The sequence below is a fragment of the Rhea pennata genome, chromosome 2, assembly GCF_028389875.1.
Source record: "Rhea pennata isolate bPtePen1 chromosome 2, bPtePen1.pri, whole genome shotgun sequence".
In the NCBI taxonomy this organism is placed as follows: Eukaryota; Metazoa; Chordata; class Aves; order Rheiformes; family Rheidae; genus Rhea; species Rhea pennata.
In genome coordinates, this window is record NC_084664.1 from 38831901 (window position 1) to 38845749 (window position 13849).

The following is a 13849-nucleotide window of genomic DNA, read 5'->3' on the forward strand; positions in this document are numbered from 1 at the left end:
GGTTCAGTGCAATGCCTTGATAAACGCTCACAAAAAGAAAAACATTGGTATTGTTTTTGCTTAAAACTGATGTTTTTGCTATTTTAAATGGCCTACTGTACTCAGACGTCTGTGGATATATTCTGACAGCACAAAAATGCAGAAGAAAGCTGCACAGAAATCATTGAAAAGGCAAGGAAGAAAGGACCCATTCATTATCTTTCACATATTTTCTTTTCTTTTGCCTGAAGACTCAAAAATAAGCACTGTTTTCCCAGACAGCACAGAAGAGAGCTTGATCCATTGCTAGGTCGTTGGGCTGTACAAGTCAAAGTAGTATGCTTCACATTTTAATCTTGAAGTCATATTAAGTTCTTCAAGGACTAAACTCCACAGAATTTTCATTTGAGGCAACCAAAACCGATGGTAGTATTTATGAAACAACTCTTAGTGGCTAGCATACCTGGTGCAACATCTTGCACGCAGGAAGTAATTTGCAACATTTTTCTGGAGGAGTATTTGGTCAGACCTATCAGAGTGCAGCAGGATGAGAAGAATGTACCTGTAAACTGAAAGCTGCTTGCCACACCAGTAAATGCTGTGTCTATATTCAACACTAAAGCCAAAGGAATCAGTCCAGGATTACCAGCAGCAAGAAGCTGTCTTTTTCTAACCAGCATTTCCCCTCTAAAGATTACACAGAGTATCTTCTTAAGCCTCCAGTCTTGAGCAACAATTCTATAGTAATAGTTAATCTACTACACATTAAAATGTATGATGAATTGTCTTTATTCAAAGATGATGTTTTTAGAGTCCTCTACTCCCTAACCATGAAAGGATACAAAGCAATGAGTTTGCCACCTTCATAAGGAATTGTGTGTGAACAGGCTAAACTGCTGGCAATCTATAAGGGGATAATTTCTCACAGCAGATGCATGGCTCAGTTAAAGTGAGAACAACTATTCTGTTCTAATGAATTAAAAGTAGGTTAGGGACATGCTCCCCTTTTTCTTTTTACTATGTACTTAACTTTGATTTTTGGCTTAAGCAATGACTCTAGCAGGAAATTATCTACTCTATCTGTTGGAAAAAACCTCTAATATTTGTCCAAGCCAGAAACAAAATTGCTTATATAGCAATACACTATGATTTCATAGAGACAGTGCTCCCATCTACTGAGGTGCAGAAACACCTGACACTAGTCAGGAACCGAGATCCACCTAATAATAATCATCATATACAGTAAACCCTTTGTTTTATTTTCAAACCAAGCCATGCCAGCACAGTCATCTGATCAGAACTTCCCATTCTCCATTCAAGCTGCCAGGAAACAAATCTTGTTTTTGACATTCTGTGCAAATTTTTTCAGAGCTACAGGTCACTGCTGTTTGAGAAAGCACTTAATGTGCATGTGTGAATGAAGAGAGAGAGTTTATCTCTTGCATATGCAAAGGAGGACACGGAACTATAGTAGTAGGCAAGGGGCCAGGCCAAGCCCCTTCCCATAAGCCATGTGAAGACATGACAGGCACATGTAACAACACAGGTGTGTAGCCAGGGAGATACCAACACAAGCACAGCACAAGTCTCCCTGCATCTCACATGTGGTCAGCAAGCAGGAGCCATCCTGCAGTGCTGCACTGCGTATGTACCTTCTCAACTCAGCAAAAGACAGCAAAAATCTCAAAGGAGATTTCAGTACTTCATCAACCTGCACTTGCATGGCATTCTCCAACTCAATAGCCCTGTTATAACAGCTTGCACTTGTTTTAGTTACTGCACTGGAGCTCTGCTTTTCTAGAAAGAAAAATAATGGAATAAGTAGACTTAAAAAAAGAAAAAAAGAAAAGCTGAAAGCTTTTTCTCTGCAAAAACATCACATTCCGGCTATCCTTGCCACCAAATACCAGGGCCAAAATCTCTTATAAAGATTTTATTGTCAACAGGAGCAACCAAGGAACATGAAATAGGAAATTGTATGCTTAAAGGATCCAGAATATTCTGCAAGAAATGTCTTTGCTTTATAACTGTGTAATCAGAAACCTGACTGCAGGAATCCTGAGACTTCCTTACGCACCTCTTTCATTTATGGACACATTTCTGTCCGTAACAGAGACGATCTGCTGGGCACAGTGGGGAGCTGGTGAAGTAGCAAACTGATGCAATACAGCTGTCACCTTCTACATTGGCTCTTCTTGTTCCCTAATCCAACAATAACCAAACACGGGACATATTTCCGTATTATTGTTTTCAGCTTCCATACAATAATCTATGTGCACAATGTTCACGTTTTATTTATATAAGTTGTCTTAGAAGAACTAAATAACAGAAAACTATGTCAATCTGCCAGTGGATGACACAGCATTGCAAAATTATCATAAATTTGGTATTTGCTCACCCATCCTTTGCCTTGGTTATTGAAAATAATGAAAAATCCCTGAAGATGTTTTACTTTCACATTAAAATTGTTTACTCCAGTAAGCAGGAAAGCAGGCAGTCAATATAACTGCTACCGTAAGACAGGTATCTAGTTAATATCTCTTAGTAATAGGTATGTGTTTTTCAATAAACTAGGATCCTGATGTGAACTAACAATACTGCTCATTTTAAACTTAAGAACCCTTCTTATCTCCAATCCTCTTGGTCTTAAAACAAAGTCAGAAAACAATTTGCCATACGTAAGTGTCTTAACGCTAGGAATAAGAGGCAGGAAGTACAGAAATATGGCTGTCCACCTGGATTCAAGACACAGCAGCTCTAAAGGCAATTTGATACTGAAGCTGGTCATCAGATTTGCAGTGCAGCAAACCACTGCTATCTATCCCACAGGTATCAAAACACACGCTTAGCAGCCAGACCCAAAGAAAATAACAGGTGAAATACAACACTGTCCAGCTAAAAGCTTGCTGGCCACTAGATTGCTAGAATTTGGAGCTCGAATGAAGGCGTGATTCCAAAAAAAAGCACAAATCACAACTCCTTGTCCCTCCTCCTGTGCCCTACTAATTTGGCAAATCCTTCCAGCGCAGTGGCATAGCATCCTGTTCTAGTGAGAGTTTTGCCAACCTAGGCAATGACAAATCAAACAGACAGCAGGTACTACTGTGATCCTGCCTGCTGCCAATTCTGTCTTTAAAATTCCTGAAGCCCTCCACATCAGGGTTTCCTAACACTAATATTTCCGTTACAGTATAAATGTTAAAAATGTGAGAACATACATTTGGTGGCAATGGCCGTTGGTGAGTGAAGCGTCAAACTCAATTGATTTGCTAGAACTCCAGTCCTGAAAGTGGCATAACTGGCACGATGCCCTGTGATGGTAATTGCAGATCAGGAAATACAGAAGTAAAGAGCAGAGACTTCTCATGCAAGAGATGAGAAGAGACATCTTTAAAGAGAATTGAGACAGGCTGGAAACTAATGACTTTTTTTCACTTACGGTATCAAGGAAAGAATCTCATCAAGGCAGTTCTAAATATAGTACAAAGCACAAATGTACCTTCCCCCCTAGCTAGGTCATGCATCTCTGTTGGAGGTATTCCAAAAACAGAGAAGACAGACATAACACAAGAGATTTCTTCTTTCATTAACGAAAAGCAACTATTGTGCAGCTTCTACTGTATTCAGGCTACAACAGCTTGATCCCTAGCACTGTCAGCCAGGTCATTATGAAATATCAGTGAAATCACAAGCTTCAGCCCTGAAAAACAAAGACAACAGTCAGAGAATGCTTTAGAAAGAAGTGATCTTTGAAAAAAGGCCTTAAGATTATAGATTATGGAAGAGATACTCCCTCACCACCACCTCATCAGATCCATGCTCCTTTTCAGTATTAACTCTTTGCTTAACTAGCTCAAGCACTGCAGCATCACATTATGTTTGAAAATTGACAAAGTTTCTGTATTGTCACAGTAATTAGAGAAATTGCAATTAAAGAAGTTGCATTGTTGCTGATTTCAACCCTCTTGTCCACAAGTGGGGTGGCAAAATAGAATGAGGCAGCCTTGCAGCATGCTGCCTCCATAGTCTTTAGGCTATGACTGATGGTCTGGTTGGAGCTGGCTGGGCAGGCAGTTCTTTGGATGATACAGGCTACATGGGCATTCCCACACTTGAAGTGAAGGATTGGAAAGTTAAAATATTGTTTGTTGTTTCAGAAAGCCTTTCAAGGCCATCTCCTTTGGATGACCCTGAGAGAGTGCAGTTTACAGATACTTCTTTTGCTGCTTATTTACACACAAAAAAAAACCCTCAACAGAGCACACATGAGTGGGAAATAACTGACTGCTGAAAAAGAAGTATGCAAGCAGCAGCATGCAAGGCAAAAGATAGGGCAAGCTGATGCTGCTACCACTGCCTGTTTATGCACTGAGCAGCACTACCAGCATGCAATGGTAGGCACATGGACTTTATAACATCCCATTAAGCACCCTAGTGAGATGCTGTTCCCTACTAGCAGTGATACTGTTGTGCCAGAGACACTATGATCGAAAGTAGAGGAGACTGCTGTACCTTTAAAGTAATCAGCTCTAGTTCTAGTAGGTGCACAGTCAAGGTAGAATGGTGATCATACCTCTCTCCAGAGGAGTTTTGCTCAGGTTGCCAGCCTTCAAAGACACACTCCAGAGTAACACCTCTACCCTCAGGTTGCCAGGTGTATCAACTACTACTGTTGGTGTAGTGAAAGTCTACAGATACAGAACAAAAACCACTTCTGCCACAGAAAAGAACCTTTTACCTATTTATATTAGGAATAGTTTTTCCCTCTTTATGAAGGCCCTAGTACCCTTGACAAACTTCTGTAAGCAACAAGAGTACTGAAACAGTACTGCATATTGCTCCTACCAGTTTCTATTCATCGCAAACAATAACTGCAAAAGTTGAATCTCTAAGCCTCTGATCTCTGAAACTACCATTTTGCAATGGCAGTAACTAAAGATGATAGGTGGATTTTATTCTAGAAAAGAATCTGAGAGGCTAGAAAAAGCTGAACTATTCCCCTGCCAAACAGCAGAATGACACTCTGGATTACTCTACCAAGCTATTAAGGACCCTTAGGCATGTGAGCCAAGCTATGGAAATGAACTCAACAACATGTAATATAAAAGTCTTTAAACAACAACAACAAAAAAATACCAGTGAATGCAGCAAGGCACTCAAGGCAAAGAGCACTCTCTGGAGATACAGTATGCCAGAACTGATTTAGTAATCAAGAATTTCTCTCTTTTGTTTTTGTAAGTTAAAAATCTATCAGTCTCCTGAGACTGTACTGAGATATAATAGCTTTTTTCAAAAAAAAAAAAAAAAAAAGAAAAGAAAAAAGGTAAAACAAAACACAAACAATTCCACCATGCCCCCTCCTCTTTCACTCTGTCCCAGATTAAAAGAGAAAAAAGTTAAAGTAAAAATCTGTAGTTCAAGTTAAACAGTTCTGCTTTGGTAACAGAAGGGAGCAAAGCAGCAGCACTCCAACAGTAAAAACATAGGTTCTGAGGAGTCAAAAACAGCCAAGAGGCTATGGTATCTACCTCCGAATTGCTGCTGGCTTGTGCACTGTGTTACAAGTCAAAGTCAAACAGAATAGCTTAAAGGCCAGTGACCTGCAATGGAGCAGAACAGAGAAAAAGCTCACATTAGCCAAGCAACAGACTCTGCTGAAGGCAGCATCCACTTTCTCTCTTTTGTTAGTCACTCTCTGCCTGCACCCTGCCTCTCCTCTATCTCTGTGTGAAGTCGAAAGGTTAGCTGAAACAGGTGTCTGGCTGTGCCATGAGATGGGCAGCTCACGCAGCCAGTTATCAGGTCTCAGTTTAGGAATTCACTTTTTTCGCCTCTCATCTGCGTCTCAAATATAAGCCTTCAAACTACAGACTTTTACTGGGATAAATGAAAAGCTTCATCATGGGCCCAGATCTTGCTCTGTTTCAAGTGTTCCAGCCATCCAGGACTTACCCCAGGAGGTGCCCTGCATGGCACAGGGGTGCCCAGGGCCATGTTCAGGGCTCTGGTAACATAACTGCAATGCTGCCAATCTAATTTGGAGGCCTCCCAAAGAGCAAGTTCTCAGTACAGTTTCAGCTGCTACTTGACTTTTGTTACCAGATTCTGAACACTTTAATCCCAGATATAATCCAGATAACCCGAACAGCTGGCATGAGAGAATCAAAGTGTATCAGAACTGTATAATTTAAATGATGCCTGCTGATTACATTACAAATTACTAGAATTAAGACATCTTCAGGTGAGATGCAGCCAACTTTAATACAGTCAAAGCCTACTTTCCAAGCGTTTTATCTTTATTACAACAACAGAGGCCCTAGACTTAGGCTTGAGTTTGCACATCTGCAGGGCTCAGAGCAAAGCACAGCAAAGATCTTACTGGTCCTCTGAAAATTCAGAGCAAGTTAAAAAAAAAAAAAAAAAAAAAAAAAAGGATTGCATCCTTTTCCAAAAAAATATTAAAAGTAGACAAAACAAAACAAAAGAATCTTTAAGGCATGACTCCCATGAAGTTTTAGAGGACACAAACTCCCTCTTCCCTGACACAGGGCAGGCTTCAAGCCTAGTAGAGTATTTAACACCAAGATGTTAGAAAATCTTGGCATATTCCACAATTTGATAGAACAGTGCTGTGAGCTTTGTTATAGACTATCCTTTCTTCTTTCCCAACCCCATTTCCTCTTAAGAAGTTGAGTGCTATCAAGATAAAGAGTTTTTACAGCTCTGTCCTGTAGCAATCACAACTGTTTTCAAATCACAGATAAAAGGGTCAGATTAGAAGAAATGGAGTTTGATCTAAAACAAAAACAAATTAGAAAATTGAGCAAAGACAATTCAGCAGCAGGCTACCAGATGACAAGAGAAATCTAATCAGTAAATATACCTTAACAATAAGGCACAGGCCTGCATCTTAACACTCAAGATTTTCAAACAGCAAGAATTCTTTCCTTCTGTGAAAAAACACTAAAAATCAGTATGGGGGGGGATTCATACATTTACTTTTGGTAGAGGAATTCAGAAAAAGGGACCTATTTATGCTTAAGGGAACAGTATTTTGCCTGTGCACATGTATTTATAAGAATGACCATTACATCAAGCAAGAATGTTGACCAGTGTCTGCCACTGCAAAATTACAATGCAAAACAAGAACTTTTGAGGAAGTCGTCACAGATGCGCACAGACACACACAGAATGATCTTAATGAAAAGCCCTATTGTTCGGGGTCTTGGGAACCTGCTGACACAAAGAGAAGGAATTATGTTGATGAGTTAGCTGCAGGGTTACTGTCTAGTAGGTTGTGCCACAATGATCAAGCTTAAAATGACTTGCAGTATTCGCCGAATGCCCCTCTTCCTTGTTCAGTGCCTTACCACAAACTGGCTGGCAGCTATTTTGCATAGCCTGCCAGATTCCTTTAAGGCAATAACCTGGCCAAACTACTCCAGCATTTTTGGTTGCATTGTGCATTATCACATTTCCAAACACAAGCAGCACCGAGCATGAATAAGATACAGACTTCCTGAGCGAGCCTTAGAAAACGATCTGTGTTATAAGTGTGTTCAAAAGCACCATTTAATGCGACTTCAGAACATGAGAGATGGAGTCATGGAAAAGCAATCCAGATCAATACACATTGGATTATATTACCTGCAAAGAACAGACTATAATGAAAAATAAGCCCACCATCATTACCCAGTGAAGGTAAAGGATCAGGTATTATAGAAAAAAGTCAATACAAAGCCACATTATGCAATGGAGAGAAAAGCTGTTCATTTGTTAAAAAGGAGAGGATGGATGAGGGGATATAGAAAGTCTAGTTAGAGAAGCAAAGGTTTATTGACTTGGAAAAAACAGTAGCATGAAAACAGTTAAATATATTTTGGGGTTTTGGTACATTTCATTTTCTTAGACCTACTTAGTTTCATTTTTATAAAATGCAAGAAGGAAAGTTGTGGCAAAAAATACAAAATTTATGAAAATTGCCAATGATTCATTCATAGAACAAAGTAATATTTCCGAGTAAGTCAAAGGCATCTAGAAGCTTTGACATTCCTCCTCTCCCATATCAGCTAACAAACACTCACAGCTAAGTAAGCTTGTTTAAAAGAACTCTGCTTAACTTCTAGGGTTAACACATTAACACTGGGTACACAGGGAATTAATAAGCTGTGCACAAGCTCTGCATATACATAGCTAAGTATGTCTTTGCCCTAAGACAAAGCAGCATGCTAGACGGGTTCCTATAATAGGAGACAGAAGCATACAGTTCAGCTAATTAATGACAAAAATGAGATCTTATTTCTATTCTGCTGTCATGATTACCTAGTATGCTTTAAATTGCAATACAGAAGCTATTCTCACTAACTAGTATCCTTAAATTTATAAAACAGTGAAGTTTACAGGCAAATCTAGCAGCCTGAAAATTTAGTTCTAGAATCTGTCTTGATGTTTTGGGTTATTCACAGTTTCTACATAAAGGCATAAAGGGGCTTTTTGAAATTCTTAAGTGCTTTTTGAAAGACCTTGAAGTGGCCAGTTAAAAAAAAAAAAAAAGAAGAAGAAAAGAAAAGAAAACAAAAAAAAGGTAGTTTCTAAAGAAAATCCCATTTCTCCAACATGGATATTTGCTAGAAACGTTTTTGTGACTGAACTCTACAAATATTAAGGTGTAAAACAGCTTGAACTTTAAAGAAAAACTGTCAAGTAAATCTATGCTTAAATCTCTCTGAAGGAAAGCAGCTACAGGGCTACGCAAGACAGCCTTTAGATCCAATAAAACAATCAAAATCAATAGCTTGTTTTAACCAAGTTATTCTGACAGAACTTAATGCTGAATGAAAAAGGTGAGGAAGATGCAGTGATAAGAGATTGTTTGCACTAATCCCAGAGCAACTGAAGATGTTTTTATACTGGAGAAACAGTAAGAGTTTAGGTGAAGACTTTTTTTTTTTTTTACACCACTGTACATGTGAAACCTCAAGCTATCTAATGCAGAGTTATGTGGTAGATACACTGGGCAGAAGCCAAAGTACGCACCTACTTAAAAAAACAAGAAAAATTAAGATGTTAACCCATTCCAGTCCCCTGTAATAATAGATCTTCACCTCACTGCAACAAACCTTACCTCCATCAAAAAAAGAAAAAAAGAAAAAAAAGAAAAAAAAAAAAACAGAGTGAAGCCTGATAGCAAAGGCTATCACATTTCCAAAAGTCCTGGAAAAGCAAGAGTCCAGTTTATGACTGAATTCTGTATAAGACTCTAAACCGGTGAATCCTGAGGTGAGAAAGGGGTTCACAACACATTGTATATGGCTCAGCTCACCCTACAACAAATCATGATAATCTTATCAAAGAATGGGGCAAAAAGACCAAAAGAATCAAATGTTCCAACATTAAGCTCTTACAAAGCATTCTCCTTTGAGGCTACAAAGACTCAAGAGCAGCTGCTAGAAATTCTTCTTCCATATTAGCAAGTATGGTTTTTTTCATTTTCATCTTCAGTGAAGAGAAGCTTTAAAAAACTGCTTTTAAGTTTTCTTGTCTTCTCACTGTCACAGTTGTGTTCTGCATATAAGCACAGGTCTACTGCAGTGCTACTGACGCAGCACTGCAGTTAACAGCAGTTAGTGCTTTTGGACACAGGGAGGGGATTTCTTTATATTCAAGATTAAACCATTTAATAATGCCCAGTTTGTACCACATGTCAGTAGCAGTTTGAATGTTTGAGTGTGTTAATTGTTCAAAAGAGGAACAGCATTAGGTCCTCTGAAATTCAAAAGTGGTCTTACTTGGGGGACAGGGAAAAACTGGCCTTAGGATCTCTTCCAAAAAGGATCTCTATGGAGGAGAGATATCAGCCTGGTGTGGACTAGCTGGTGCCCTCAGCCTCCTGCATGGCCACAGGGAAGGGAGGAGGCCGAATGGAGGGCCTGAATTTGAATTCAAATTCCTGCTTTCCCTGTTGCCAGAAGGAGTAAGAATCTGGAGCCTCAAAAATCTCTCTAAATACCAACAGTGCTTGCTGGGCTCTGAATCTTCTGCTCAAACAGCTACTCACATCAACTCTCCACTTTCATTCCACAGGTTCAGTCTTCTCGTTCCACTGTCACTAAACACTTCCTGTCTTCTCACCTGACTTATCCCTTTGTTCACCCTTCCACATCTGTTTATCCTTTCATTTCTCCTGTCATTAAAATGCAGCTGCAGTAACAGATTATAATTAACATGACTTCCAGTAGGGTCTCTCTGAACTTGCATCCATGGCATCAGAGTCCAACTTTAGGACTCTGCATCCAGTTTGGATTCAGAGAGAAGCTACAGCACTCAAAATGAGCATGATGCAGGTGCCTCAGCTAGAGGCCACATCACCATGACCAACTATACAAGAATTATATTTGGCTTAAAAATCCCACGGTCTTGTTTTTCTCCTCTCTTTTCTTTATTTGATAGCAATGAATCTGTGCCTCAAAGAGCTTGCAATCTGGTTTGCAACAGGCCTAGCAGAGTCAGGCCCTATTACAACTGTCAAAGAACAACCACCAACAAGAAAACTAACACTTAAAACAATCAACTTTCGAAAAAGTTGCTTCTACTTGCAGTTAACCAGCAGATTTTTCCCTTAAAAGGAAAAGACAGTCTCTGGCCTACACTTGCAAATACCTGAGATCTGAGCAGTTCAGGCTGCCTGCTGGAGAAAGTACAGATCACTCGCTTTGAGCTTCACTGTAGGGACTTTCAAAAACCTTGCCTTCTCCCAACTCAAGACCACTTTGAATAAAGGGAACAAGGACACCACAATCCAACAAGAAAACAAGACAGCCATCATTTCTTGCAGTGATAGTCACTTGTCATAGTTTGAATGCAACAATTAAACCTTACCTCGACTTTACTTCCTGGATCATGATTTGCAGCCGCAAAGTAGACCACCTCTTGCACTTCATCCCTAGGCCGTGCAGAGTTTTTTCCAAACACCACCAGCCCATCTTTTGCACGTGGGGGAAAAGCTACAAAACAGTAACTTGGGGGAGCTGTAGCCATCCTAAAAAAGGAAAAGAGAGTAAACAAAGCAAGAACAAAAACAAACAGTGTTTACCGAATTAGTAACTGTATGTGTTAGAGAATGATTCAGTTTACCAATACTTGTTATGGCTAAAAAAACACGTTCACTTTATTTTTCAGTTGACTGTGCAACGACAGTGAAAAACAGGCCAACTCAGAGTAGGCTTATCTGTGTTTAATAATATAAATTATTGTGATGTTAAGACATTTTTTACTTAAGCATTGTGAAAGCATAAAGAACAGCAGAAAAGCCAAGATGACTGTCCCAATGGATAGAAAGAGGATATTCTGCACTGGAGCTGTTCAGGAACGCATTACCTAGATGTAGGCATTCTGCTGACTCAGACAAGTGCAGAGACAGGAGAATTTTAAATAGTCTCATCACTCCCATGCAGTTGAAAATTTATAAAAAGAAAAGAGAAAACATGTTTGAGGGATCCCTGAGGGAGGATAATGGTGTAATGGGAAACAGAACAAAGATATAGCACACTTATGGCAAAAGCTATCTGTCACTTTATCTGTTCAAATCAGAGAGAAACTGAAACACTAATTGCACTTTATTTCCTCTGTGGTTTGTCTGCATTGCTGTTCTTACTTAAAGTTAATTGATTGCAGTTTATTTGTTTATGCAGGCTAATGTGAATATTCTTTAAAATGCCTGTAGGGTAGCACAAACATTCTAAGTGTTTATAATGACAACATATTTATTTTAAAATGTACAGTTTCAGGCCTACAGCACCACTGTAACTTGTGTTATATATATTGCCGTATCTAACAATTTTTCTCCATTCAGGATGACTTGTGACACATAACGCTTGCAAAAGGAAAAGGTAGGGAGATTATTGCTTATTAAAATAGCATTCAACGCAGATGCCTACTGCAATCATTTTGCAGTTCTTACCACTGCATTCCCCCTCCCCAGAAATGAACAAATATGTTCATCTTCCCTTCCAGTGTACCCTGGACAGGTAAGAACATATAAATACATTGGGATTCCTTAGAAGAAAAACTACTCAAAAGATTAGATTTAGATCATAACCCAAACATAACAGCTAATTTATGAGCAAAGCACAGACATAACCAAGGCATTGTCACAGAGTGAAGACTAAACCTCCCCCAGTTTTCCAAACACATTCCTGACCGTCCTAGATACTCCATTGTTGCTATCCCTGGTGATAATCAACATTATGTTTCCAAGCCAATGTAGGCATCCACGAGAACAAGGATGGGAGCTTTAACACTGATTTCACCTCAGCCTTCCACAGCAGTTTCATCAGAACAATAGTTTTACTGACCAGATATCCTAACTTTTCCATCTTCACTTCTATACTTCCTTCAAATTAAAGCTGGTCTGCAAAACCTGCTTTAGATACCTGAAGTACAGAGGCTGCTGAACTCCAAACTGAGTAACTTTGAGTGCGTTCAGGTGACAACAGCTTTTTCTGTAATTTTTACATTGCAAAAGGGTTTGAGCTGCTCTTAAACTCCAAAGAGTACATTAAAGTTTTTAGGAAGACATACAACCTGTTTCTGTATATAAATGTTTAACTTTTTCTCATTATATTTTGGCTTTTTACAAAGCAGAAACCCAGCTGTTTTAATGCTTCCAAAGTATTTCAGTAATGTTTAAAGATTTTAACAGATCTGTTTTTATCACTACCAGAAAGGACAAGTGACCTATTCTGCAAGAAACATTTACAATGAAAAAGTGAGAAGCAGTATCTGAGCAAGGGTCCTCAGATTTGGGTTCAGCTTACTAAGGCTGTCTCATCAGGAAAGGAAGAATATGTTGAATAGGGGGTGCAATATATCCTCTTAACTCTTTCCTGGTTTTACAGAGTGGCAGGAGAAAGCTCAGATCAATCACGAACACTTTGTTTAGCATCTACTTGCTAGTTTTGAACATATTCTTTAATCTTCGGATTAAATTATTTCATGTGCCTGAGACAGGAGCTTATTTCCATTTACAAATCTAGTGTCTTATACACAAATTGCAGATATGTGACCACTACATCCTGCAGCAAAGCAAAGCAATGTTTCCAAAAACAAAAACGGAAAACAAAATTCATTTGGCTGCAGGCACAGAGCAAAGATGACATTTTAAAAGGCACAATAATATTATTGTTCACATCGTAGGAGGCACTGTAAGGTTATTTTTCAAACTGAAAATCTGGGCAATTCTAAAGCATGATTTACCAGAAGGAAGGAAGGTTGCATTTATTAAGAAATTAGAGAAGTAGAGTGCATTCCTGAGGATAGAGCACAAAACTGTGCCAGATCTGTGCATTCCTATGATTTGGACAGCTCATGAAGAGATCTTAGTCAAACTGACTCTTTCCCCACCTACCCAGGGAGTGAAACTTATTGACCACCTGATGGAGGTGCCGCATCCTGTAAAAATGCGACTCAGCTTTGATTGCCTGTCCCTCTAGCTATACCTGAGACGAGTAGTCCAAAAGGGGTCACTAGATACTGAAACTTAGCAAACCAAGTTCAATGTCTCCCCCCCCCCTAAAAAAAGGAAAAGAAGAAAAAAGCCTCCAGGAAGGAAGAACTGTCAGTTTATCAGTTGGCTTTTATCAGGATGGCAGTCAATGGGAACAACAAGTAATCTTCCTCCAGCTGCTAACTCCTTTCTCATGGCAATAAGCTAAAAGAAGTGGACTATGAAAATGTAAAATCAAATCTTAAAAGCTCTTTTACATTTAACTTAAGATCTCACAGCTGAAGAGATCTTTTCTTTAGCTAGAACTGAGAAAGTTCATTCTCTTTTCTATTTCACTTCCTACTTTGCTGAAAACTTACCAGAAAT

The 13849-nt window shown here is 39.1% G+C and overlaps 1 protein-coding gene across 2 annotated transcripts in view; it reads right to left on the minus strand.

Moving 5' to 3' along the window:
• The window catches only part of SCRN1 (secernin 1), a 36981-nt gene that overhangs the window by 20235 nt on the left and 2897 nt on the right, over positions 1-13849 (minus strand). For both annotated transcript variants that reach the window (XM_062569267.1, XM_062569268.1), the window contains exon 2: positions 10858-11017. In XM_062569267.1, coding sequence (XP_062425251.1) covers positions 10858-11016 — 159 coding nt within the window. In that variant the 5' untranslated portion in view covers position 11017. The remainder of the gene's footprint in view (positions 1-10857; positions 11018-13849) is intronic.